The sequence below is a fragment of the Malaclemys terrapin genome, chromosome 3 (assembly GCF_027887155.1).
Source record: "Malaclemys terrapin pileata isolate rMalTer1 chromosome 3, rMalTer1.hap1, whole genome shotgun sequence".
NCBI classification, from domain to species: domain Eukaryota; kingdom Metazoa; phylum Chordata; order Testudines; family Emydidae; genus Malaclemys; species Malaclemys terrapin.
In genome coordinates, this window is record NC_071507.1 from 208,282,242 (window position 1) to 208,310,016 (window position 27,775).

At 55.2% G+C, this 27,775-nt stretch overlaps 1 protein-coding gene across 1 annotated transcript; it reads left to right on the forward strand.

Annotated features, from left to right (window-relative positions):
* Positions 1 to 5: 5 nt before the first annotated feature.
* On the forward strand, positions 6 to 27,554 carry LOC128834313 (dynein regulatory complex protein 1-like). The gene is made up of 17 exons (XM_054022922.1): positions 6 to 139; positions 3,148 to 3,235; positions 4,038 to 4,150; positions 5,538 to 5,721; positions 13,335 to 13,472; positions 14,391 to 14,477; positions 16,722 to 16,844; positions 18,152 to 18,291; positions 19,800 to 19,934; positions 20,302 to 20,537; positions 21,204 to 21,349; positions 22,609 to 22,698; positions 24,071 to 24,157; positions 24,540 to 24,736; positions 25,335 to 25,478; positions 26,290 to 26,392; positions 27,367 to 27,554. Exons 1-17 carry the CDS (start codon positions 6 to 8, stop codon positions 27,421 to 27,423), a joined length of 2,202 nt encoding a protein of 733 aa, XP_053878897.1. The 3' UTR covers positions 27,424 to 27,554.
* Positions 27,555 to 27,775: the final 221 nt, after the last annotated feature.

Here is a 27,775-nt window from a genome sequence, read left to right on the forward strand (position 1 = left end):
CTCAGATGGAGGGGCAGCAGAAGGGCCTGTCCAGGAGCTCGGAGGAGCAGGAGGAGCGGATCAGGGCCTGGAGCCTCTGCATCGCAGCCTGGCTGGAGGCCAAGCGGCCTTTGCCATGGACCCTGGCAAGTCTGAAGGGGCAGGAAGTGAAGAGGGAGCAGGAGCCAAGCAGCTCTCTCTGCTCCGCTTCACTTTGCACATGCGCGCACACAGGCCCTGCTGGGACGCGGTGCCTTAGAGGGAGAGGTGGGATCCTGAGCATAAAGCAGGATGTTGATGGAGAGGCCGAGAGAAGGGGTGTGTTGAGGAGCAGGGGGATGTCAGGTGGGAGGGAGCGGAGCAAGAGGAGGGGCTGGGTGATGTGGGGAGGAGGGAGCAGGGACTGGGTGGGGAGATGGCGAGAGTTAACTGGGACTCGGTTGGGCCACCGGCTGACGTGCGGTTCTGGGGAGGCCAGACGGAAGGGGCTGGAGCCTGCTGGAGAGAACAGACGTGAACCTCGCCTGGGGACTCTGAATACAGCCTGACCCTCACGACAAACCAGGTAGGGGCCAGTGTAAGGACACCCCCCCCCCCCTCACAGGGCTTCTGGGTAGACGTAAAATAGCAGGTGGTCCCGGTAGACACCAGAAAAACGCTGAGGCTGGAAGCAGGATGGAGAGGGGTTGATTGAGCAGCGAAGCTGGGCGGGCACTGGGCAGGACAGTGATGTGGAACCTGGACCCCTAGGGCAGGTGCAGGGCGGCTGGTGCCCAGAGCAGGGGTAGAGGGCAGGGCAGGGAGCTGCAGCGGGGTGGGTAGGACAGGGAGCCTGGGGCTGTGCAGGGAAGCCTATGGGCGGGGGGGGGGGGGGCAGGGCAGGAACCTGGACCCCTAGGGCAGGTGCAGGGAGGCGCAGGAGGCTGGTGCCCAGAGAGGGGGGGGCGGGTGCAAGGAGCACGGGGGCGGCGGGGGGGGTGCAAGGACCGCGGGGGGGACGGGGGTGCAAGGAGCACAGGGCGGGGGTGCAAGGAGCGCGGGGGGGGTGCAAGGAGCGCGGGGGGGCGGGGGGTGCGGGTGCAAGGAGCGCGGGGGGGGCGGGAGAGGTGCAAGGAGCGCTGGGGGGGCGCAAGGAGCGCGGGGGGAGCGGGGCGGGTGCACAAGGAGCGCGGGGGGGGCGGGGCAGGTGCAAGGAGCGCGGGGGGTGTGCAAGGAGCGCGGGGGGAGCGGGGCGGGTGCACAAGGAGTGCGGGGGGTGCGGGGGTGCAAGGAGCGCGGGGGGGGTGCAAGGAGCGCGGGGGTGGCGGGGCAGGTGCAAGGAGCGCGGGGGGGCGGGTGCAAGGAGCGCGGGGGGGGCGGGTGCAAGGAGCGCGGGGGGGGCGGGGGAGGTGCAAGGAGCGCTGGGGGGGCGCAAGGAGCGCGGGGGGAGCGGGGCGGGTGCACAAGGAGCGCGGGGGGAGCGGGGCGGGTGCAAGGAGCTCGGGGGGAGCGGGGCGGGTGCACAAGGAGCTCGGGGGGAGCGGGGCGGGTGCACAAGGAGCGCGGGGGGAGCGGGGCGGGTGCACAAGGAGCGCGGGGGGAGCGGGGCGGGTGCAAGGAGCTCGGGGGGAGCGGGGCGGGTGCACAAGGAGCGCGGGGGGAGCGGGGCGGGTGCAAGGAGCTCGGGGGGAGCGGGGCGGGTGCACAAGGAGCGCGGGGGGGGCGGGGCAGGTGCAAGGAGCGCGGGGGATGTGCAAGGAGCTCAGGGGGAGCGGGGCGGGTGCACAAGGAGCGCGGGGGGAGCGGGGCGGGTGCACAAGGAGCGCGGGGGGAGCGGGGCGGGTGCAAGGAGCTCGGGGGGAGCGGGGCGGGTGCACAAGGAGCGCGGGGGGAGCGGGGCGGGTGCACAAGGAGCGCGGGGGGAGCGGGGCGGGTGCACAAGGAGCTCGGGGGGAGCGGGGCGGGTGCACAAGGAGCGCGGGGGGAGCGGGGCGGGTGCACAAGGAGCTCGGGGGGAGCGGGGCGGGTGCACAAGGAGCGCGGGGGGAGCGGGGCGGGTGCAAGGAGCTCGGGGGGAGCGGGGCGGGTGCACAAGGAGCGCGGGGGGGGGGCATCGCCCCGGAGCTGCAGTGAGGCCGGGAGCGGTTTGCGGGGCGGGCGGAGCCGGGAGGCTGGGGGCGGGTTTGCAGGGGGCGGGGCCGGGGCCGAGCGAGGGTTCGAAGGGGGCGGGGCCGGAGCGTGGGTTCAAAGGGGGCGGGGCCGGAGCGCGAGGGTTTGCAGGGTTTGCAGGGGGCCCCCCCGACCGCCCCCCCCGGACCCGGAACTGGGCCCCCCCAACCGCCCGAACCGGGCCCCCCCAACCGCCCCCCGAACTGCCCCCTGCCCCCCGAACCGGGCCCCCCCAACAGCCCCCCTGAACTGGGCCCCCGAACCCGCACCCCGAACCCTGAACTGGGCCCCCGAACCCGCACCCCGAACCCTGAACTGGGCCCCCCCAACTGCCCCTCCGAACCCTGAACCAGGCCGAACTGGGTGACCCCAACCGCCCCCCTGAACAGGGCTGAACCGGGCCCCTGAACCGGGCCCGCCAACCGCCCCCCGACAGTGTGAAAGTCAGTGGGTTGGACGGGGGCAGCCTGGGGGCCCAACTGTGGGTCTTGGATGCCTGACCGGCCTGTCCCAGGGACTGATGCTTCCCCGTCGCTGGGCTGGTGTCTCCTGTAGCCAAGTTACTGCTTGGTCCGTGGGACACGGGCTGTGGGAGCAGCAGCCTTAGAGTTCGGGGACGGGGCCAATAGAAGACCAGCCGCCTTCTCTGCATTGGGCCCAACGGGCCGGTGCGCCTCTGCAATCCCTGCCAACCGCCTTGCCAACGAGATGTGGAACCAAACACACAGCAATCCCCTGGAACTGACTAGGCAGGAGCCTCCCCACCGGACACTGACGTGCTGCACCATGGCAGTAACCCCGTAGTCAGTGCTAAGCTCTCACGCCACGCTGGGGGGACCCCGTGATCTCCCGTCAGCGTCTGAGAGCGTCTGGGTCCCTCTTCCATCGAGCGCTGCGCTGATTCGCCCTTGTGGGATCTTACAGGATCACAGAACCAGGTGCTATGGCTCCAGGGAGCTCTTTAAGCTATGGAAGATGACGTGTTACTGAAGTGTTTCTCTTCCCCGTGTCCCCACACAGGGAGGCCCTCGGAGAAGATCCAGATGCGAAGAAGGCTGAGGCAGAAGAGCTGAGCCGGAGCCACCAGCAGATAGAAGAAAGCAGACAGGTTAGAACTCAGCTATGGCAATAGAGATCAACACGGGCAAGTTGCTTAGGACCCCTGAATCCCACGTCTGGCTCTGGACTCCTAGTCGGGCAGCCAGTGATGTCACAGCCCAGAGTAAACCAATGGACCTGTGTGTTTTGACATAGCGAGAACTAATGTTTGAAAAACATGTCCATGTGCCAGGCAGATCTACAACCATAAGCTCCTGAAAAATGTTGCTTCTGAAGCACCAGCTTCTTCTACCTATTCACCTTTAGGAGTTCCTGGAAACAGCCTCCTACTTCCAACTCTGCAGCTAAAGCCAGGCAAACTCCCACTATACTGAGCTTCCAAGTACCAACCATGGTGTGTGGTACTCGCTCATCGCACTAAGGGTGTAGCGAAGCTAGAACCCACTGTGAAGAACTGGGCCTCATGGTGGTAACAATGATTCTTCGAGATGATTGCCTGTGTAGAGCTGCCCTGCAGGTGACACACATGCCTCGGGCGCATTCGGTTCCTTCCTGTAGATCAAGAATCTGTTGTGAGGCTCTGACCTAGTGAGGGAGGAGGGTGGGGCATGTGGGTCCATGCTGGGAGTCATCTCGAAGACCCACAGTCACCAGGGGAAATGAAACTTTTTTCTTCTTCAGTGGAAGCAGCAGGTGCACAGACTACTTGTATTTAGGTACCTAAATATGGATGTAGGAGCCAGACTTTAGACACCCTGGCTTGAAAAATGCTAGCCAAGTCATCCTCCATTGCAGCGGGATTGGGCCTCTTTGCCTACATGGGTTGCTCTGTCGTTTTGCTGTGTTCACAGAGGCTAGCTAAACTGCTCAATGACGGCACGCAGAGAGTGACCAATATCCAGGTGGCTGCAGACGCCAGGGAGACCCAGAGGAGGGCTGAGGAGGACGAACTCAAGCGACAGAGGTAAGAGATCCCGCAGCTCTGCTGTGTCACTGGCAGGAAGATCTTTGCTCCCCTGCTAGGCCCTACGCATCCCCTGACAGCGCCAGCTCGGAGCAGGGCCACCCACATGCCAATCAACTGGGGCCGCTTTGGCAACTCACTGGCAGGCGAGAACTGGGTTTAATTTACATCAAGGAGGAAATGGCAGCCACCCTCATCTGTAATATGCAGAGGTGGCATGGAGAAGCTGCAGGTCCCTTCATGCAGTGCGGCCTGCCTGATTGGATCTGGATGGAGCATTGCATGCTGGTGTGTGTAGCTTCCCCAGCCCGCACTCGGGCACGGAAGGTGATGGTGATTACTTGTGAGAACTGTGTGGCCTGCAGGTTCTCATTTAGCCACCACCCCTGGTTTAGAGGAGCCAGCACTGGCCTCTCCTCTTTGGGATTGCAGTAGAGAAGCCTGGTTGTTCAGCCCCCGTCTCCCTGCTGCGGGATTTACCCGTTATCACGGGCAAACAAGTCCAACGTTGCTGAATGGACCTGTGCCTCCTAAGAGCCCCCAGTCATTTTCATGGCACTCCCCAGAAACCTGCTGGGACCGGAGAGCCAGGGGACTGATAGGAAATCGTGAGCCTTTCACTTGTGGGTCACTTTGGGAGGGTTTTGTCCTGGGCTAGTTCTTAGGTGACCTGTGTCCATCTCTCGGCTGGCAGCCTCGCTGGAAGTCTCCCTAGGAAAGACAAACCCCCTCAGTCCCTGGCGATGGCCCACTGGCAGGGCATGTGTGTGAGGGAAGCGTGTGCTGCTGCTACGGGCACTGGACCTGCTCCATGGATGAATGGAGGCCTTGGGTCCCTCGTGCTGCAGATCCAGCCCCTTCTGCTAATGCGAACCTTACTGGGTCGGTGCTTGCTGCTGGAGCTGGGCTTCCTTGGCCAAGCCCACTGGCAGCAGTGGGAATGGTGCAGGGGGTCTGCGACGCTGGCCTCCCGGCAGACCCAGCCAGCCAGACGAGCGTTTCCACAGCCAGTTTGTTCTGACCAATTTCTGCTTGTGTAATGTGCTCCCTTTGAATCCAGTGCATTCCCAGGGCTCTGGGCCAGAGACCAGTCCTGCAGCCATGTTTGTCGTGTCCTCTACATACTGGCTGCAGAGTCGTCTCTCTTAGTGCATGGAGCCTTTTCAGATCGGGAGAGGGAGCCTATTGTTAGGTCTACAGAAAAGCTTGTTGCCCCACTAAGATCTCGTCTACCCTTTGGTTTGAAACTGATTTAGTCCCTAAAGCTGGTGTCCAGGAAGACACTAACACGGCTGGAAATCTCAATGTGGACGGGGCCAAGGGTAGCTGCCGAACCCTCCACCAGCCCCAGTTGCATTATCTGCCTTGTGCTGGCTGCTCTCTGCAGGCTCGAGAAACTGGAGAACGAATCCAAGACTAATCAGGACAAGTTTGAAGAGATCACCTCGAAATGGGGCTCGGCCAAAGAGAAAACCATCCCGCAGGACCTGTGGGACGTGCTCAACCTGCAGCAGCAGCAGTGTGCTCTGCTCATCGAAGAGAAGAACAAGCTCATCAGCGAACTGCAGCAGGTAGATTGCCGGAGCCAGGAGTGCCGGGGGTGTGTGGAGACAGCTGTGGGGCACGGAGGGTCTTGCTGGAGCATGTTAATGTTAGAAGGACACTGTCCAAGAGTAAGTGACCCAGAACTGCCTGACTCTTCTCTTAGGCCAGGGTACTGTGCTCCCCTACAATAACAAATCCATATACACAGACTCCGCATACACTCCGGTCCTGGCAGTAACAGACCAGGACCCAAGAAACCTGTTCCATACTTTTCCCACCCATACCCAACAACCCTCCAAGTTCACACCCAGGGTTCTTCCCAGCAATTTACTTTCCTCTCCCTCAGCTCTTCCATTACCCCTGATTTCTCCAAGCTTTTGTGCTGCTGCTTAGGGGTGTGGGAAATACGGTTCTGTATTGTAGTTTAAATGAATTACTACTCAGAGCTCTGTATTGATATGCCTAGTAAGGAATCTGTTTGTCAAAAAATATTTCCTGAATCTTTTTTGTTGTCTGTCTTGCTAGACATACTTGCTGACAGGTATTTTGAAATAACTGACCAAAAATAATTGAAACTGGTGTCAGAGTAGCAGCCGTGTTAGTCTGTATCTGCAAAAAGAACAGGAGTACTTATGGCACCTTAGAGACTAACAAATTTATGCATCCGATGAAGTGGGCTGTAGCCCACGAAAGCTTATGCTCTAATAAATTTGTTAGTCTCTAAGGTGCCACAAGTACTCCTGTTCTTCTTTTTGAAACTGGTGTGATTTTTGACAAATAAAATATGCAGAATTTTAAAATGTGTGCAGAATTTTAAATTTTTTGTTGCAGAATTGTGATTTTTTTTTTTTTTTTTTTTTTTACAGAATTCCCCCAGGAGTAATCTCCCTGCCAATGCTTGATTGTTCCTGTAATTTACTCTTGGGGCTTTCTAGTCCTGCCCCCCTGTGACGTTATTGACATAAACTGGGACCATATAGATCATTGTTGCAACCAAGGTCCTGTAGTGGCACCCAAATCTTGTATAAAGGGGGTCAAATGGGGTGTCTAGGACAAGGTTATGGTTTGCTGGTTATGATGATGCTGTCTATATGTGTGTATCAGTTTTGTAGTTGAAGTTATGAATATTGGCTCTATACTGTCTGTATGGCAAACTTATGCTATGCTTCTGGGTGACATCCCAGACAAGCTGAGATTAGCTCTGCCTAGCCTGCTTGATGGCCCATTAAGGACCATCAGCTATACAATGGACCCATTGAGAGAAGGCAGATACGCCTTGTACCTCAGCAAAGTATGCAGGGACTGGCCCATGTGACTCCAGACTCCATGTTGCTGTAATTTTCCACAGTAAGAACAAAGAGGTGATCTTACACCTGGAAAAGACTATATAAGGCTGATGCCTGATCTCCATCTGGTCTTCAATCCTGCTTCTTACCTCTGGAGGGACTTTGCTACAAACTGAAGCTCTGAACAAAGGACTGAGGACCCATCCCAGCTGGGGATGTATTCCAGAGACTTGATTTGAACCTGCAGTTTATTCCATCACTGCTGCAAGCCTGAACCAAGAACTTTGCCATTACTGTATGTAATTGATTCCATTTAACCAATTCTAACTCTCATCTCTATCATTTTCCTTTTATGAAGAAACCTTTAGATTTTAGATTCTAAAGGATTGGCAACAGCGTGATTTGTGGGTAAGATCTGATTTGTATATTGACCTGGGTCTGGGGCTTGGTCCTTTGGGATCAGGAGAACCTTTTTCTTTTACTGGGGTATTGGTTTTCATAACCCTTTGTCCCCATAACGAGTGGTACTGGTGGTAATACTGGGAAACTGGAGTATCTAAGGAGATTGCTTGTGAGACTTGCAGTTAGCCAGTGGGGTGAGACTGAAGTCCTCTTAGTCTGGCTGGTTTGGTTTGCCTTAGAGGTGGAAAAAACCCCAGCCTTGGGCTGTAACTGCCCTATTTGAGCAATTTGTCCTGAGTTGGCACTCTCAGTTGGGTTCCGCCAGAACCGCATTGTCACAGTGGCGTAGTCGTGCTTGGATCCACAGAACCAGGTCAATTAAGCTTTGGGTCAGAACCCCACGCTATCCAAATTTGAATTTTGGGATTGAGAGTTTTGTTGGTTAAAGAGCTGCTGCAATGGCTGAGCAAAGAGCATATGAGGGACTTGGGAAAAAAGCCCTGGAAAATTTGTGTTCAGAAAAGAGGATAAGCTTTAGAAAGAAAGCTACAAAGGAAGAACTGAGAAATCTGCTAATAGCCAGTGATCAGGGGGCAAGAGCACAGCCCTTACCTGAGGCTGCAGAAGAGGCAGAAAAAATTAGGATGCAAAGGGTGACAAGTAAACTGCAATTTGAGCATGAACAGAAGCTAGCAGATCTTCGATTGCTGGAGAAGCACAAAATAGCAGAGTTAGAAAGAGCGAGAGAGAAAGAGGCTGCTGAGAGAGAGAAAGAAGCTGATCAAAGAAAGAAGGAGGCTGATGAGAGAGAAGAGAGAGCCCGTAAGGGGCGTCTAGAGCTGCTCGCTGCTGAGCAGGAGACTCACAGGATGGAACAGGAGACGGCCAGACTTCAGCTCCAAGTAATGGAAGAGCGGAGAAAGTCATCCCCACCTGGTACTCCACTTCCCCCCCGCCATGAGAAAAACTGGGAAAGGATGTGTCCCATTTACAATGATACTGAGGATATAGAGGAGTTTTTGTCTACCTTTGAACGCCTCTGCAATCTGTACCAGATCCCTGAGGGTCAGCGAATGCCTGTCCTGCTAACCAGACTGACTGGAAAAGCCAGGGAGGTGTTTAATGACTTGGGGGAACAAGAAGCATTAAATTATGAGCGGTTTAAGGATTCTGTGTTAAGGCGGTTCAAGGTTACTCCTGAATCTTACAGAGTTAAGTTTAGAGAGTTTAAAATGTCTAAGGATTGTACTTTTGTAGAATGTGCTCATAAGCTGATGGGTTTTGTTAAAAAGTGGGTTATGGGAGCCAAGGTTCATGGGAGTTTTGAAAAACTGCTGGATTTAATAACTTTGGAACAGTTCTTAGACATTGTGCCTGACAATGTGAGAGCAGCTGTGTGTGACAGGGACCCTGAGTCAGTCCTACGGGCAGCAGAGATTGCGGATGCCCATACCCAAAACAGGGCTCGAGAAGGGTGTAAAACCCCGGGGAAAACTAATCACCATTCTCCCCAGTTCAAGAGGAGGGAAGGATTTAAAAATAAACCTGACTCTTCTAAAGGAGTTCAAAGGGGCCCGGAGGGTAGGAACTCACATCCCCAGCAGGTTACATGCTATCGCTGTGGTATGCTGGGCCACATGAGACCAGACTGCCCGACACTGAAGGGCAGCCCAAAACCAGCAACCCCAAATGCCACGGCCAATGCTAACCCTGTTGTTGTAAACTCACAGGCAAGCCACACAGAGCCCAGCATTGGTGCCCTGTGTGCAAATGATGTTTCTGTTGTCTCTGAAGGATTTGACCTTAAAACTCACATTAAAGCTAAATATGGGGGAAATAATGCAGAGTTTATTAGCAATGCAGAAGTGAATGGAGTGAGGTGTATGGCATGGAGGGACACCGCAGCAGATATTACTCTGGTTAAAGCAAGTCTGGTCAGGAAGGAAGATTATTTGCCAGGTGAAGATGTAACTGTTGTAGCCTTATCTAAGTATTTTGTCAGGGTGCCTTTGGCTAAAATCCACCTGAAATGGAAGGGATTGGAGGGCACCATGGTTGTGGGAGTAAAAGACATAATCCCTAAGGATATTATGATTGGAAATGATATTAAAGCTATGGTCAGTCAAGTTAATACAAACCAGGCATAAGAGAGAATTGATCCTAAGGTTGTGCCTATGAAGGGTTTCTCCAAAAGTTTGTCTTTGGAAAGTAGCTGTTTGGCTGTGAATGAAGTTTCTGAATGTCTATCTAATGTCTCAGAAGTAAATCTGGAATTAGATCAAGCGAAGGGAGAGGAGAACAAGGAGATTTTGGATGAGCCTAGGCAGTCTTGTGAGCTAATGGCTTTATCTAGTCAGCAGTTTGGGAAGGCAAGGAGAGTGGAAGATGGGTGCCCCTATACCTTATCTGTTTCCTGTGCGAAGAATAGTGACAGTGAAGGAAATGTGCCTGTGTCTGTCAGGGGTGTTGACTTGCCTATGGAGGAAGCTACCCCAATCTCCAAGCAGTTGTCTGTGAACAGCCCGGTGTGCTGGAACAAGGGAAATGAAATCCCAAACAATATGTCTGGTAAAGGAAAATGCGTCTCCAACTCTTTTTTTTGTCTGTGGAGCAGACAGAAGGTGCCTTTCGGCCTGTGATGGTTGAGAGTAATTTAGTTGTCTCAGAGTTGGTTCTGGATTCAACCAAAGCCCAGGAAGGGAATGGTCCTAAGTTTGCATCTGCTGGGGAGAATGGCCCCGTAACTAGGTTGCATCCAGTTAGTGGCTTAGCAAAATCCCAGAGACCAAACAGTTCTGGTGCTTGTATTTTGCCTGTTGCTCATGTGTGGTTGGAGAAGGGTGTAACAACTCTGTCTGATCAGGGTGATACCCGAGCCAGGGCACAAGGAGAGCAGAAAGGTAATTTGGTTGTGTTACCTACGGACAGTTTAACAACTTGTAGCAAAAAGGAAAAAATTCCTAAGCTTGTGTGTGGCAAAGAGAAGGGAAGTATTTCTAACCTTTTATCTAGGAAGTCTATGGGTTCGCCTGAAAGGGGATTGTGTAGAGATCTGCCTGATGGGCCAAAGGTGATCCGGAATATAAGTAAGATCCAGACAGAGTCTGTTGTTGCTCAGGAAAGTGTTCCTTTAGGGCAAGCCCTAGGTGAAGAGGGTAAGGGCAGAATTTCTGTGAGGGGTGAATTGCTGCTTAGAAAAGCTCCTGGAGAAAGGAATCCTCATGGTACTCGGTGCAAGCAGTTCCCTGCAATTGAAGGGTGTGAGAGTGATTTAATCAAGGAAGTTTCAGTTCCTAGCAGCCAAAAATTGTCTGTTGTGAAGGGATCCACTAACTTTCCTTGTAAAAGATCCAGTGTGGGTAGCTTTGAGAAGGTCTCAGAGGAAGTAAAAGTTGTTAAGGGATTGTGGCATCCCTATAACCAAGTGGCTGTGTGGGGCCAACTTGTTGGGGAGACAATGGTGTTGGAACAGGAATGTCTCCTTTCTGATTCTTTAAATGAGCAGTTTGTGCTTCGGGACAGATTTGGTTACTAATGTGTCAGAGCAGAGCAGTTTTATGGCTAAATGCTTGAGGATGCGGGGGAGAGGAAGCAAACTCTCACCCGCAGACTCTTTGAATTTGTGTGGTATCTCTTTAAGACAGAGTCCAGCCTTGGAGATGATAGCAGTTGCAAATATGAAAACTGGTGGACTGGCTCTGGTCTGGGGTAGTGCAAATTACTTGCCTGGCTGGGAAAGGAAGGACTTGCTAATAGCTGTTAGCAAAGAGGGCCCACCCCATCAGCCAGTAAATTCTGTTAAGCAAGAGAAATCAGGGTTTGATCCTGCAGGACAAGGAGGAAAGAGAAAACTGAATTTTGCAAAGGGAAGCCACAGGTTGACCCTAAAATGCCCAAACTCCAATGGTATTGAGCCAAAGGGGTGGCATGACAAACATGACTGTAGATGGACTCTTGCAATGAACTTGTTGTTATTGCTAAATTTTGTAATTAATGTGTTGCTATTGCCACAAACGGTAAAAATATACAATGTGCCTAATCTTTTGGAGAATTCATTGAACATGTTAAAAGGAATACATGAAAACACACGTTATGTTAAAAGGCCTTGTTACACTGGGGTTTCACAGGCAATGCATATAAACAATATGGGAACTTTTCACAGGGAAAAGGACATTCCAGACCTAATGTGCTGTATGAAAAGGAAGACTGAGGCACACTGCCATATTGCTTTCATGGCTAAATGCCAAGATTCCTGGACTATGAAGAACATTAATATCTGCATTTATGCGATGTTAATTGGGTTCCAAACATTGGCCCAAGCTTGTATGGATAAAGTAGCAGTTTTCTTTAGCTCTTGGCAAGATCACATGGCACATACAGGAACCATGCTGCCAGAGCAGATCCAATCCACTATTGTTCTAACTAAGTGTTACCTTGAGTTTGTAAAGAGGTTCAATCATGTTATTGAACATGACTTTGATAAACCATTTCTGTTATACACTGGTATGGCTTCTAACCCCATACTAGCTGTAGTGAGACAGAACCCAGGATGGGGAGCTCTTGGGATGCAGTCAGTGATGTTTGTGTCATCCCTTCCTGCATCAATTTTGCGTTGGGGGTGTGACGTTATTGACATAAACTGGGACCATATAGATCATTGTTGCAACCAAGGTCCTGTAGTGGCACCCAGATCTTGTGTAAAGGGGGTCAAATGGGGTGTCTAGGACAAGGTTATGGTTTACTGGTTATGATTATGCTGTCTATATGTATGTATCAGTTTTGTAGTTGAAGTTATGAATATTGGCTCTATACTGTCTGTATGGCAAACTTATGCTATGCTTCTGGGTGACATCCCAGACAAGCTGAGATTAGCTCTGCCTAGCCTGCTTGATGGCCCATTAAGGACCATCAGCTATACAATGGACCCATTGAGAGAAGGCAGATAAGCCTTGTAACTCAGCAAAGTATGCAGGGACTGGCCCATGTGACTCCAGACTCCATTTTGCTGTAATTTTCCACAGTAAGAACAAAGAGGTGTTCTTACACCTGGGAAAGACTATATAAGGCTGATGCCTCATCTCCATCTTGTCTTCAATCCTGCTTCTTATCTCTGGAGGAACTTTGCTACAAGCTGAAGCTTTGAACAAAGGACTGAGGACCCATCCCAGCGGGGGATGTTCCAGAGACTTGATTTGAACCTGCAGTTTATTCTATCACTGCTACAAGCCTGAACCAAGAACTTTGCCATTACTGTATGTAATTGATTCCATTTAACCAATTCTAACTCTCATCTCTATCATTTTCCTTTTATGAATAAACCTTTAGATTTTAGATTCTAAAGGATTGGCAACAGCGTGATTTGTGGGAAAGATCTGATTTGTATATTGACCTGGGTCTGGGGCTTGGTCCTTTGGGATCAGGAGAACCTTTTTCTTTTACTGGGGTATTGGTTTTCATAACCCTTTGTCCCCATAACGAGTGGTACTGGTGGTAATACTGGGAAACTGGAGTATCTAAGGAGATTGCTTGTGAGACTTGCAGTTAGCCAGTGGGGTGAGACTGAAGTCCTCTTAGTCTGGCTGGTTTGGTTTGCCTTAGAGGTGGAAAAAACCCCAGCCTTGGGCTGTAACTGCCCTATTTGAGCAATTTGTCCTGAGTTGGCACTCTCAGTTGGGTTCCGCCAGAACCGCATTGTCACACCCCCTTAGTCCAGACAAGGGTTAAATAGCCCAGGAATTGGGGCTTCCTCCTCCTTGCTAGCAAGTGTAGTAGATCTTCCCATCATCTCTTCTCTCTCCTAACCACTGTTCTGTTCCTCAGTTCTCTTCCCTCGTCACTTTCCATAATGTCTGAAGGGGCAGATGCAGGATATTGATTGTTAGGTTCTCTGGCTTGTGCTGAAGCTCTGCAGAGCAGTGTTTCTCAGTTCAGTGTCTGCTCTTCTCCTGCAGGAGCTGAAAAGCAAAGATGACCAGTATGTGAAGGATCTCAAGAAGCAGTCAGACGACATTAACCTGCTGGTGGAGAGAATGGAGGAGCAGATCAGAAACCTAATGAAAACGTACCGTCGGGAACTCACGCAGATTGAGGTAGCAAATGGCTTCATAGCAGGATGGGAGCAAGCAGTGAATTATTCTCACGATAAATCCACCAGGGAGTTCTCCTTAATGGAATTATCTCCGGCAAAGGGCTCTCTTGCTCATTACACTGGCATTTCAGCAAAGCTGGGTTCTGGCTTCAGATGTTTCTGTGGACCAGAGCTCTCACTTTGCCAGGTAGAAGTAAAACTGGAGATGAACGGAGCGCTGCGGTTCTGGTTATGTGATTCTGGGTCTTTCCCTCTCTAAGTTACTGGGGATCCAGTGGAGCCCAGGCCAGTAGAGACTGAAAGTTGCTTCTGTGTGATGACTGTTCATTCCCAGATGTGTAAGGCCAGAAGGGACCATTCTGATTATCTAGTCCGACCTCCTGTAGAATGCAGGCCAGAGAATTTCACCCAATGGCCCATACGTTTTGGTTGAGCTAGACCGTATCTTTCAGTTTAATGTAGTGGCTTGTTGTGTGAACTGGATTTCATCCTCGCACCCACGCTACACTGTTCACAGACATCTTCCTACAAACCGAGAGAGCCAACAGCCCGCTTATTCCCAGACCCAGTAACGCCAGCTTTTGTACCTGGCAGCTGCTGGGTCTGGGGTGCTGTGGGGGCAATAGGGAGAGCGTGTTGTCTCACGGTTAGAGCAGCGCACTTGGAATCCCGAGGACTGGTTCTCTTTCCAGCCCTGCCTCTGAACCCTGCTGTGACCTCGGGCACAAGGAGAGGATGCCGTGCTTGTGCCTGGGTGGCACCTGGCGGCGATCTGGAGCTGGCTTCTGTCGCGGAAGCCTCTTGCCACTGCTCCCGGAGCTTGGCCCGGTACACAAGGCTTGTCCAGCGCTGGCAGCAAGCCGGGAGCGGGCCTTGCAGTGTGCACGGCGACCCGCTCACAGCACTGTCTCCTCCTCAGAAAGCTTTCGAGCTGGAACGGCGAGAGCTGCTGAGCAGTAACAAGAAGAAATGGGAGCAGGCCATGCAGGCCCACAACGCGCAGGAGGTAAGGGCCCTAAGGGGAATTGTGATCAGCGAAGGAAGGCTCCTAGGCACTGAGCAGCACCATGTCTCAGTCCCTGGGCCCGCTCTTGTCATTGAAGAGCCTGGGGTCAGAAGGGGCCAGGTGTGGGCAGAGAGCAGGTGGGCCGAAGCCCAGCCCTTGGCAGGGTAATGAATGCTTCACTCTGCCCTCCTCTTGTAGGGCTGATGCCTGCTACAGGGCAGGCGTAACTCGGCAGCCCAGCAATGCAGGATCAGGCTGCCCTGCGCTCCCTGTCCTTAGCGCTCTGTACCTTGAAGAAGACACGGGACGCTGGGGAGACGTCAGCTGGAGCACTGTGTCCACTGGGCGCCACACGTTTGGAAAGCTGTGGGCAAACTGGAGAGAGTCCAGGGAGAGAGACAGAACTGATAAAAGGGTTAGAAACCCTGACCTATAGGGAAAGGTTAATAAAACCGGGCCTGTTTAGTCTTAAGAAAAGAAGACTGAGGGGGGGACCTGATAACAGTCCTCAAATCTGTGAAGGGCTGTTCTAAAGAGGACGGGGATCCATTGTTCTCCATGTCCGCTGAGGGAAGGACAGAAGTGATGGGCTTTATCTGCAGGAGATTCATGTTAGTTATAGGGGAAAACTCTCCAACTCTCAGGGGAGTGAAGCTCTGGAACAGGCTTCCCAGGGAGGTTGTGCAATCCCCATTACCTGAGGTTTGCAGGAAAAGGCTGGACAAACCCCTGTCAGGGGTTGTCTCAGTGGCGGATTAATGATTTTGCCACCCCCAGGCCCTGAAATAATTGCCGCTCCCGGTCCCATATGAACTTGTTTTAGTTTTTTTACAAATTCGTTTGAACTAAAATGAATCTAAATATCATTAAAATAATTGAACATTTACAAGTTTTATTATAAATAAAATTACAAGTACAGCGGACCCTTGCTTGAACACACGTCTGTATAGCGCGATTTCGCTTATAGCGCGGGACCACGCATGGATCCAAAACTGAGAACCGCTTCATTTCTTCCTTCCAGTCATATTATTAACATTTAGGAGTCTCGCTAGTATGTTTATTAAATGGCATTGCACCGTCATTGGTGGGTTCAAGACGCGCTATGATTGGTAGAATCGCGGCGTCACTGATGTCCCGATTACAAAAATGCTGCTATTATAAATTTGCCGGCCTAGGCCTAGGCCTTGTTGGCCTAGGCCTAGGCCTTGTTGGCCTAGGCGATAATACGCCACTGGGTGCTGTAGGTTCACTTGGTCCTGCCTCAGCGCAGGGGGCTGGACTAGACGACCTCTCGAGGTCCTTTCCAGGCCTACGTTGCTATGACTTTGTGATTCTATAACCTCAGAAAGGTAGGGCTGGAAGGGAGATCAAGAGGGCTTCTAGTCCAGCCCCCCACGCTGAGGTAGGATGAAATATACCTCAGAGTGGGGGGAGTACTGGACTCCGTTGTGCTAGGACACACAGGATTCCCACTTCCTTCTGCCCTGCCCCAGTCACTACTGCCCCTTCAGCCAGGGCTGGTTGCTTTGCTCTTATGACGGAGGCCAGCACCTTGGAGCTTGGAGTCCGTGCAGAGGACCCCGGGATACCTCAGTGACGGGCAGACTGGCATTGAATGAATAGACAGGGGATCCCATAGGTGGTTGGTCTTTTTGTTTGATTGACTGTTGGGCCACATCTGCAGCTGGTGTAGATCTGCCGAGCTCCCCCGGACTTCAGCGGAGCAATGCAAATTCACACCAGCTGAGCTCTGGCCCCGGCTTTGTACTTGGACTCCTTGCTGCACTGCGGCTCCTTGGTGGCTGTGATGTGCCTGGAGCAGGAACAGCCGGCGTCACTTCAGGGGCCTGAAAGGAAAGGGACGGATGGGCACCCGATTAGCCTGGCTAGCAGCACATACCGGGTGGGCAGGCGTTCAGGGACTAGAGCAGATGGCTGGCTCTGTACCGCCTATTCCAGTCACACTCACGCTACACCCCATATGCACTGTGTGTAAGGGAAAGACATAGTGTTAGTGTCTGAAGTAAAGACTGTCCGGTGTTGGGCACAGGGAGTGACACTCCTGCCTGGTTCGGTGATAGCCCAGGGTCCCTTGTCCCCACTGGGCTGCTGCCTGGGAATGTTCCATATCCCTCCTTGCTTTGGACTTGCCGGGGCAGCTGGGATTGGGAAGGCTGAGCAGCCGATCAGAACCGTGGCGATTCTCTGCAGTCGTTTGACTCTCCTCTGGTCTCCTGCCCTCAGCTGGAGAACCTGATCACCCGCATGCAGAAAGTGGAGGAGTACGAGAAGCAGCTGAACCAGCTGCGGGTGCAGGATGCCGAGGAGTACACTACCATCAAAATCCAGCTGGAGAACGACGTACAGGTGTGGGGAGCAGAGACACAGGACCTCACTGAGTGCATAGGGCCCACAAGGAGAACACAGCAACCGCTCGGTGGCTGTCATGGGGAAGGGACTCTTTCTTTTTAGCAGGGCTAAGCTAAATGGCTACATTTCCGCAAACTGCACCGCTTGTACTGAGACGGGAGAGAAGGGCAGCAGAATCAAACTCTCAGCCTTTCTGGGCTTGGCTTCCGTGTACAAAAAGTTAACAGTAGCAACCCCCCCCCCAGCTGGGGTACCCCTAGGGTTCCTCCCTCGTGATTGCTCAACATGCCCCCTAGATCCTCTCAGACAGTCACTTCCAGCTCTCTTCTATCCAGAGGGAGTAGTGAGCCTCATGTATTTGTGAGTTAGCCGTGCTTACTTGCGATCAGCACCTGCTCTTGGCGGGGGGGGTGGAGGGGGGGTGTTTCAGGCAAACACTGCCCCCCTGTTACAAGGATAGAAACCTTCATGCATGTTACTTTTATCGGACTAGGCTCAGAAGGCACTTCCCTCTGGAGAGACTATTCCAGAATTATCCGTGATTGTGGCTTCCTGTGTAGCCACTGGTATTGGCCACTCAGCCGAGAGACTGAACTAGCTGGATCCCTGGTCTGCCCGGCACGGCAATTTCTGTCTTCCTAAGTAACCACCATTCATATTGCAGACCTTGTGACTGAGAAGTAAAATAACCCTCTTCCTACCGATGCGTCTTCAAGTGCTTGAATGACAACCTGTCCGACAGGAGGGAGGCAGAGAGATTCTCACACCTGCACCTGGATTGTGCGGCTTTAGCTCGGACAGTAGATGCTGCCTCTCGCCCATGTGCTGCCATGACAGCTGAGGGCCCCTTAACACTCGCGCTGACGTCGCTTGACTGGGGGCTGCTGGCAGGGAGTTCTGAGCCGGTGACTCCCCTTGCCAGCCAATGGAACAGGACCTGGTGCATGGCTGCCCATGCTGCTGCCTGAGGGGTTGGCATGGGGGCGAGGAAGCTGATGCACTCTCTGTGCATGGCACTGAGTTGGTGGGTGACAGGCTAAATGAGGGGTTCGATAGCATGGCAGTACAGGGAATGTCTGTAGCACCTTTGTATCAAGGAGGGCTTCATACAGGGCTCGTCCTTTAGAGAAGGAGCTTCGTTGTAAGACTTCTGCACTGTCCGCTAGAACCTGGGGAGTCCGTTCTAGGCACCCTCTTTCTAGAGCCCCAGGGCCAGCCATGCGATGGCAGGGAGGGGCTCTGGAGTTGCAAACCTTCCCCTGTCAGCAACAGAGGATGGCTTTTTATTTTGTTTGGAATCTCAGATCCTGGAGCAGCAGCTGCAGCAAATGAAAGCCATTTACCAGCTGAACCAGGAGAAGCTGGAATACGACTTCCAGGTGCTAAAGAAACGGGATGAGGAAAACACCATCATAAAATCCCAGCAGAAAAGGAAACTCAACCGGTAAAAGATCAGCCCAGTTCGTGTGGTGCTGGGGCAACGCCTGCAGCCATATTCAGCACTCTCTGGGTCACTGTCCATGTTCTCACTGCAGCCCACAGCCCTCTCCCTCCCCCCACAAAGATTGCACAGGGGCTCTGTGAGCAGAGTCCTTCCCCCTCTGGGGGTGCTGCAGCCACTGGGCTGGGACAGGGGTGAGGAGTGGCCCATGTTCAGGCGCTAGGACATGCTCGCCCTTGTATGTCCGGCTCTGGCTGTGAGTATGGATTTATTTACTCCTGGGGGAATTCTGCACGGGTACAGAATGTACGTCCCCCACGGATATCTTTGCTTCCCCACAGAAAAATGACTTTCTGATGGGGAAGCAAAAGGAAGCCACAAGAGCGGTCATGCGCCCCTCCCCAGCAGTATGTTTCAGGTGCCCAGGGCAGCTGGCAGAGAGGTAAATCGCTGTGGGGCGGGGGCAGGAATGGGGAAGACCCGGCTGGTGGCTCCTACCCTGCCCTGGGCTTAGCTGCTAGCCCCGGCTGGGCTGGGGAGGACGGGGTTTCCTCTTCCCCTGCACGGCATCCAGGGCTGGGTCAGACCCACCCCCAGATTTCTCCCCCGGCTGCAGGTAGCTCTGCAAACTCCCCTCCCACCCAACTTCCTGCACCCATCACTCCTCAGCTGTGGGGGGAGGGACCTCTGTACAGGGAGCTGCTCCCCCATCTGCCCAACTCTCGTGCATCCAGACCCCCTCATCCCCAGACCCTCCTGCCAAGCCTCACCTCCCCCCTGCACTCAGAACCCCTCCGATGAGCCCCACACCCCTGCACCTGGACCACCCCAAGTCATCTGCACCCGGATCCCCGCCCCACCAAGCCCCAACCAGCTGCTCCTGGATCCCCACTCCACTGAGTCCCACTCCCCCAGTATCTAGACCCCCCACAGAGCCCCCCACATCCAGACCTCCCTGATGAGCCCCACCCACCTTTACCTGGACCACGCTGCAGAGTCCCATTACCGTTGCACCCAGAACCCCCCAAGAAGCCCCAATGCATCCAGATCCCTCCCCCTCCAGATCCCCCACTGAGCTGCTCACACCCGGATTGCCCCACACAGAACCCTCTCAACCCACACCTGGGTCCCCCACACTAAGCCCCTACAGACTTGGATTTTGCTTTGCGGAGCCTGCCTGCCCACACCTGGTGCACCTGGCACAGCAGGGCAGGGCTCTGGGCTGTTTCTGGGGCAGGCTCAGTCCTTGTGCTGTGTCAGGGTTGGGTGCAGCCTCACCGCTGAGTCTGTGCCCCGGGATGCGGGGTGGAGCTGCAGGGTGATCTCCCACCTCTGTGCAGCCAGTGGCCTGTGCTCCCCACTGCCAGGCTGGAGCCCCCACATTTATTTGACAAATAGAATTTGAAAATACTGGGTGCAGAATTTTAACTTTTTGGCGCAGAATTTGTAATGTTTTGGCACCGAATGCCCTGGGGAGTAATTTGTTGTTAACAGCCTGCCCTCCTCCTCAGGCTGCATGATGTGCTCAATGCCTTGAGAATGAAACTGGCCAAACAGATAAAGCAATTCCAGGAGGAGAACCAGACCCTGACGGCCGACTACAAGCGCATCGTGGAGCAGTACAAGGATCTGCAGAGAACGATGAGGTACGGTGTGCCCCAGAGACGCGTCCTCTCTTTGCGCGGGGAGAATTCGCGTGGGCACTTGAGAGCAACTCGCCAGGACCCCCAGGGCCTCAGCAGAGAGCAGCCACCCTCCCCTGGCTGCTTGGCTCAAAGTAGAGCATTGCTGGGTGGCCTGTAGTCTCTGTGATCTGCTCCACTGTCTTCAAGTTAAAGGCAGCTGCAGCCCTGTTGTGGCACTCGACGGGCAGCTGTGGGGAGAGGTTAATCTCCGAAGCCTGGGACTGAGCATGTCAGGGGCGTCTGACCCACAGGGGGACCCCAGTGTCCAGGGCATGGAACGCTGCATGGGACAAGCCAGTCACTGGCAGGGCCTTTCCCCTCCCTGCAGACACTTTGCCGTCATCGATGCCCAGAAGTTCCTGGAGCTCTGGCTGATGAACGAGGAGGAAGCCAAAGGGCTGGTGTGGAAAGCTCTCGAGGCCGATCGCGTCATTCACACCCAGCAGCTGGGGCTCCCCTGGGTGGAGCCTGACTCCTGGTTCCTGGACAACGTGGGCCCCATCGTGCACCACAAGGCAATCAGATCTGCCAGCAAGCTGGCCCAGGAGGTGATGGCATTAACAGGTGGGACATGTGGCGTCTGTAATTCCCCCAGGATCTCAAAGCCCTTCCCATGTGCTGATTGCTGACACCTCCCTACAGCCCATCCCGGAGGAGGAGGCTGAGGCCCAGAGGGGTTCAGCGACTTTCCAGGAGGGCTCAGTGAGTCCTTATGAGGCGGGAATAAACCCCCTGACCCCAAATCTCAGTGCCCTGCTCTGCTTTGTCTCTCCGGGGTGTGGAAGGAAAGTGAAGGGACCTGTCATCATTGTAAATCCCCTGGGACAGCCAGACCAGATCTCTTTCTAATGACATGCACTTCTGGCCGAGGCTGGGGTGGCACCACAGCCAGCCCTGCACCTTTTCTGCAAATCCTGTTTTAAAATGGAAACTCCTCTGCTCCCAACCACCCCGCACCCCCCTGCTCCTCATTGTCTCCAGCTCCCCAAGGCCAGTGCAATGACAGCCGCCCCTGCTGCTGTGAACTGCTTGCTGAGGTTTGCATCAGCTGCTGAAGTGGTAACCACACGAGATGGCTGGCACTGCTTCCAGACAGGCCTCCCAGCATCTCCCCTTTCATGGCTCTCCGTCCAACAGCCCTCTGAATAGATTCCTGTGCTGATTCCCCGGGGGTGGTTACCTGTGCCAGGTGACGGGTCTTCTGAGCTTCCCTCTTCCCTTGTGTTTCAGAAAGCAGCCAGCAAGAAGAGGAGGAGGAGGGTGTGGAGGGAGGAAGAAAAGAGGCAGCAGCGGAGGCTGGAGAGGAGGTTAAACCTCCCCGGCACATCTCGGTGAAGTCTGTCAAACACATCCTGGAGCTCCTGTGCGACGAGTCGGTGAGTCCGTCCTTGCCAGCTCCGACCGCAGAAGGCTCTGTGTCGGCCCTTCGCCGGGCCGGTCCTTCTCAGAACAGCTTCTTGGATCTGAGGATTGTCTTCTTTTCCTGATCCCCCACTCTGGCTTCCAATGGGTTCAAATGTCATCCAGTCCAGGGACAGGTCCCCGTGCTTTCTACAGCAGCACCCGGCACAGTGCGACCGTGAGCTTCCACTGCCCGGGCAGCATCTCTTGCTGCAGAATGTGTGTGTGAGGGGAGATGCTGACGTGTTTGGTGCCACCTGCCTGCCACACCTTGGGGGAGGGGGTAGAACGGAGCTGGTGCAATAGAGGATACATCGAAATAGCAATTAGCTAAGCTGCGTTCGCAACAGCTTGTAGGGATCTAAAACCGTCCTTCCGGGGAGTGTCCTATGGATTGGCAGGGTCAGACAGCTGTCGCGCCATGGCACGGGCCCCGGGAGATCCCCCTGCCAGGGTAAACACAGCCCTGCAGGAACTCGCAGCCCAGCGCCCTCCGCTCTGCCAGTTGTCCAACAGCGACTCAGTGAGCGCGAGCCCTGCTGGAGACGGCTCGGGCCTCTGTGTCAGTGACACCTTCCACATCAAACAGCTGCTGGACAGGGTGTCACAGCTGTCACGTACCAGATGTGGCCTGCGTAGAGGGTCCACCCCAGAGGGATACACGGATTTTTAATACACTGCCCGCTGTGGCTGTCACCAGCTCCGGTGAAGAGGGTTATACCTGGTGCCACCTACTGGCTGAACGGTATAATTCAGTTTGGCATTCCCATACATCCTGTCCCAGCTGATGCCCATCAGACGCACTAGACAGTGATCTCCAAGTGCACAAGGGGATGTGATTTCCGAGGTAACCAAGCCCACTGCCCCACCCTTATCCTGCTGTTGTGTGAATGCTAACCCCCCATGAGATTGGGCTTTTCCACACCCCAGTCTGCGGCAGGTTAGGGCATGTGCAGTGGGATTCGAATCCCCATTGCAAATGTTATTTAAAAACCTCTCTTAGTACGCCCAGGGCAGGAGGTTCAGAGCTGTGAGCTGTGCTACATTATAGACCTGGAGGAGAAATGTTCCCATCCCTCTGGATCACTTGAGTCCCTGTTATTTGAGCATGGAGGTTAGCACAGAGTAACTGGGCTGTGGCTGGCTCTGGGTGAGTTAGCGGCTTTGGGATCCTAGTGTGAATTGAAACACTCGCTCCTGTGAACTCGACGTCTTCCTGTGATTTCCTTCCAAGGGCTTCCTGATAGAGACCAAACTGCTGGGACTTCTGCAGCCCCTTGAGAGGCACGAGCGCTCCCTGATGAGGCTGGATGCAATCTTTGCGGTTAGTTGGGTGTCTCGCACAAAGCGCATGGGTAGGGGTGCTGCAGGAACACACCCCAGAACCAGCAGGGTGTGCTGGGGAAGGAGTACGGCGCCTGCGGGCTGAGAGCTGCTGGTGGATGATGCAGCTCCACAGGGGCGGAGCTGCTGAGATGCTGCCGTTAGAAGCTTGTCACCTGCAAGGGGGGGAAGGGAGCAGGGGCAAGTCCTGTGCACATGTAACTTCCCATAGGACTCAGCGGGGCGATCTCGTGTGCTCTGGTCCGGGAGTTTAGCTGGGGAAGGGGTTGGGGGGAGGCTCCCTTCCCAAGGGGGAGTGAAAGGCAGAAGGAATAAGAGAGAGGGGATGTACCTGAAGCCAGTTCCTCCCTTTGCCACCCCTAGTGCCATCAGCTCCCACTCCCCTGGCACTCCTGCCTCGCTCCCACTGATCCCCCATCCCTAATACACTCCTGGGCCTTCCGGCTCCCACCCTGCCCTCCTTTCCCCCCATGCAGATATCCCTGCCACTCCCCCTAAGACTCCACTTCTCACATCCCCTTCCCACCGGGCCTACCCTCTTGAGGTCCTTTGTGGCCACCACCCTTTTGCCTGAAGAGAGCAGGGCTCCTCTCCCCTTCTTTGGGAAGAGGGATGGGTTTGGAGTTGTGTGACGTACTCTTTCCCTGGGGAAGCATGTGCTGCTGCAGGGCTCCCGGTGTCTGACATCTCACTGAGAGAGACCAAGAGCTTGACCTGAACCTGGTCTTTGACTTGCCCCTGCTGAGCACTCCTGCTGGTCCCTTGCCAGCCCCCTTTGCATTGGGAAGGGAAGGGTTGTGAATTTAGCTTAGGCCCCTGGGAAGGGACCAGAGTGTGACGAATGGGGACTGTTCTTACTGTGGTCTGTGAATGCTGACAGGGGAGTGTGGCTAGGATAGTCTGCATTGGGGGATGGGAGTCTGACAGACGGAGAATACCTGAGCATGTAACATGAGAACCCAGGAAGGGGTTAGAGGCCAGGTGACACCTTTGCCAGGGAAACTGAACAAAGGCTGTGGGAGGGGTTGCTGAAGAGAGAGTTTTTCAGGAGCTGGCTGGTGATATGGCTGGGAGGCAGATGGGGCTCTGACCTCCCAAGGGGGCTGGGGTGCCCGGGGACCCCAAGATGGACCTAACTGAGGGGGATTCTGTTGTCTGTGCCTGCAAGACCTGTCTTGGACTGTATTCCTATCATCTAAATAAACCTTCTGCTTTACTGGCTGGCTGAGAGTCATGGTGAATCGCAGGAAGCCGGGGGTACAGGGCCCTGAGTCCCCCATACTCGGTGACACGGAGCAACATCTCGGAGTCCCAGCTGCCACCTGACCTGCCGTTTCTCTGCCTTTCTCCAGGCCCTCGAAATTGACAATGAAGACGACGTGTATACGCTGGTGGATTTCTTCTTGAAGTTCAAAGCCCAGCTGGTCGTCTCCAGCCAGGTACGATGAACGTGGGCATTGTGGGATGAGACCCAGCAGCCCTGGGAGGAGATGGGGCTTGTAAAGTCCCGCACTGGGGGAGGGAGTTGGTGTCGCTCTTATCAAGAGAACCGGCGTGGTCCAGCGGCTGCAGCCATGCCGCCATTGAAATGGGCGAAGTCTAAGCTGTTTCCACCAGTGCTGAATTTGGCTCCCATGCCCCTATGTTTTGTGCCCACTAAATACAGATGTCACTAAAGCAGGGCTCCGGATGGCTGGAAGCCTCCCGGGTTTGCAGTTTAGGGTAGAGGTGCTGTGGGCTGGGGGGAGCGTTAACGGGTTAGCTGTAGTTGGAGCCTTGTGTGGCTGGAATTCACTCCCGGTGCGTGTGGCTGTCAGGCAGAGTAAGGAGTGGGCAGAGGAGCAGGGCCCTGAAGAACTCGCTGTGGATTCAGCAGACAACGACGAGGGATCGGCCGCCCTGAAGGAGGAAGGCACGGCCCATCAGAGCTCGGCGACTTCACCGTCCTCTTTGCTCTTCCATCCCGATGACGTCCTCAAGGCCCTCAAAGCATTTGTCCGGGACTTCCAGAAGCCGAGGTGAGGTTGGGCCGTGCGCGGAGCTCGTTAGCTGGGAATGGGGCGGGGAGCTGGTTGGGAATATGAGGAGTAGGAGAGAACGGGCTGCAGGAGTAGCCCCTTGATCTGAGCGTGTGAGCTGGGGGAGAGGCAAGGCCCGGGAACTGCGGGAGTGAGGCTGGGGAGAGTGGAAGAGGGGCATCTAGGCTGGGGATTGGCTGCCAATGCACTGGGCGGGTGTGCTGGGGTATAGAGGTTGGGCTGGTCTGCTCAGCAGTGGAAAGGTCCCCGCCGTCTCCCCCAGGCACAACTGGTTTCTGTAGGCGACGTTGACAAGAGGTGGGGCAGGGTGGGTTCCCCACAGCGAGTGGGGTTCACTCGGCACGGGAGAGCTGTGCGGTGGGGAGCAGGTTGGATCGGGTGGGGTGAACGTGGTGGGGCAGGCAAACGTGAATGAACAGTTGTGGAGGAGAGGAGCCAGTCACTGCCCGCAGGGAGCTGTGAGGCTTATGCCGGCTCTGCCCCAAGCAATGGCCCCTCCTTTCAAACCTGGCGGGGTGACTGAAAGGATGGGCAGAGCGGTGCCCTGAGCCCAGGGCTCCTCTCTCTGCCCCCGTAGGGACAAGCAGCCGCAGGTGAAGAAGGTGATGGAGGAACGGGACAACTCCAAGGACTCTGAGTATTGGGAGGCCCTGGCTCACGTCATTCCAGAGCCAAAGCTGAAAGTTTGGGATGCGCTGGAGGCAGCGTTGGAGAAATACTAGTAAGTGCCCCAGCCAGGGGCCCCCAACCACCCTACCCTCGGGTGTGAGGGCACCAGGCCTGGCAGTGCTGACGGGGCTTGTCGTTAGAGACGTGCTGCAGACACCAGCCCTCTGGGCTCCTTGCCCCCCAAGCTGCCAGTGCACACCTGGGGGGCTTGTCTTCACGTGGGCTCAGCTTGGGGGAACCTGCAGACACTGTCTGTACAAAGGGTTCACTGGCCATTCATTAACTCCGGTGGAGTCCAGCTCCCAGTGGGGAAGCGCTGGTTTCTGGACCAAGACCCCTTGCTGGGCGGTGGCTGGTGGTAGGGTGACCCCTGGTGGTGGGATAGTAGAAGATCAGTTTCTTGTATGTGGATGATTCATGTTTGGCTCTTTCCCATCTTCGAGTGCTCTGTAAATGACCAGAGCGTGACTCTGCAGCGCCGTCTCCTTTGATGGAGGTTTTCCACCAGTGACATTCACAGCATCAGTCGCTCGAGCAGACAGAACCCTCCCCCCAGCTGAGCTTCCCAGTCCCTGGGCCCCCTGCAGTCAGGGGGGACCGTGCTGTCAGTGGCGTTCTCCGGGGTACACTCAGCCATGGAGGGCGAGCTGGGAAGAACACAGGATCCAACTGAAACGCCAGGGGCAATTTGTGGGCGACACAATCGGTTTATCCAGGTGGGGGCACCGCTCACCCCCTGCTCTTGAGAAAAGCGGGGCCACAGCTGTACGTGTGAAATGCAAAGGGGGCATTAAAAGCCCCCAGGCCCCTGAGGAAGAGGCTTTGCCGTCGGGAGGTTTCACCCATGTCCCTTCTTTGTGAAGCTCCGTGCTGAGCCAGCGGGCAAAGCTGCTCACCGATCTTGACGGGCTCCAGCAGCAGAACACGGAGCTGCACATGCTGCTGCATCAGTACGTCACCTCCAAGGTGAGTGGGAGAGCTGGTACCTCGCTGGGACAAGGGCCCGGGCTCTGGGAGCGTCCCTCACTGGCCATTGGAGCGCTACGGGAGGGCTCATTGCTAAGGGTGCCAGAGGCCCTGCATGGCAGCTGCCCCCATGGCCCTGTGGCAGTGAGCAAGGGTGAGGGGAGGTGATGCAGCGTATAGCCGGCCCGGCTGACACCTCGCGGGCTGCAGGCAAGCAGAAGAGGTGGTTTCTGAGCGGTGGGAGGTGGAACAGGCTGGTCCTTAGGACTGCAGCCAGGGCCTACCCGTGCATCCTCTGCCAGCCAAGGTGGGCAAGTGGAGGGATGGAGAGATGCCAGGGGGATGGGCAGAGGGCCAGGAGGGGCTCTGAAGGCCAGCAGAGGGTTGTGTAGTGGGGTGGGCCCAGCAGACACCTCTCCAGGGGGTGAAGTGATCGTGTAAGTGCAGAGAGAGGATGCCGTTGGGACAGATGAGCAGAGCAGGAGAGAGAAACCAACCCTGCAGTGTTTGGACTGAGATGGGCAAAGGTCCTAGGTCCCCGGCGTGCAGGGTTAGCGAAGGTGCCAGGTTGGGGGACGGGGGGCACATGCAGTACGTGTCTTATTGTTCCACGACGTGAGTATTCAGGGCTGGGAATCGGGCGCCTTCCCAGACGCAGCACGCGCTGTACACGGAGAGGACAGGTGGGGATGAGCAGGGGATGCTCACTGTCCCTGAGCCCTGCTGAGCGGCAGTCACCTCCCATGGGAACGGGGAACCCCAGTACTAGAGTCCGCCTGGACCTGGCAGGGGAATAGAGCAGCTCTTCTCCCCCCCGCGGCTGGGAACCGGAGTATAACGCCAGCAGGCAGAGAGTAGTGGCACCTCGTCCCCGCCCAGAGTGAGGGCCCCGGGGACTCTTCCAAGCCAGTGGGTGTGGTGTGCCCCCCGAGAACCCCCTCACCCTCACTGTGGCCTCGGCTTGTCCTGCGCAGGTGAACGAGGAGCTGCTGATTCCACCCACCCACGTGATCGAGCTGACGCCGCCGTGACCGGTAGGGGGCCGGGAGCCCCGGCAGGCAGCAGGAGGCCGTTGCCGTACGTCCCTACCCACGAGCCCTCGGTGCTGGATCTGGGGCATTCCCTGGAGGGCAGCGACTGGAATAAACCCCCCTTTAAAACAGCCGGGCTGCGGGGGTGTGACTGCTGAGGAGACACACTGCTCTGCCTCTTGATCAGCCCTGCCCCCCGTGCACCATGAGCCTCCCCCTCCCGCCCAACCTGGGGTCAGCCCTGGTCTCCCTCAGTGGGGCTGGGAGGTGGCCATGTTCTGGGGGGCGGGTTAATTAGAGACCGTTAGCCTGAGTGGTGGCCGTGCAGTGGAGTCCAAAGGGCACGTAGGAA

Bases quoted from the DNA above. Each gene is read 5' to 3' on its own strand.
- LOC128834313 (XM_054022922.1), top strand. From the start codon at position 6: ATGGAGGGGCAGCAGAAGGGCCTGTCCAGGAGCTCGGAGGAGCAGGAG. The intron at 3,236-4,037 runs GTTAGAACTCAG...CTGTGTTCACAG, and splicing joins AGATAGAAGAAAGCAGACAG to AGGCTAGCTAAACTGCTCAA. The intron at 21,350-22,608 runs GTGAGTCCGTCC...TTTCCTTCCAAG, and splicing joins AGCTCCTGTGCGACGAGTCG to GGCTTCCTGATAGAGACCAA.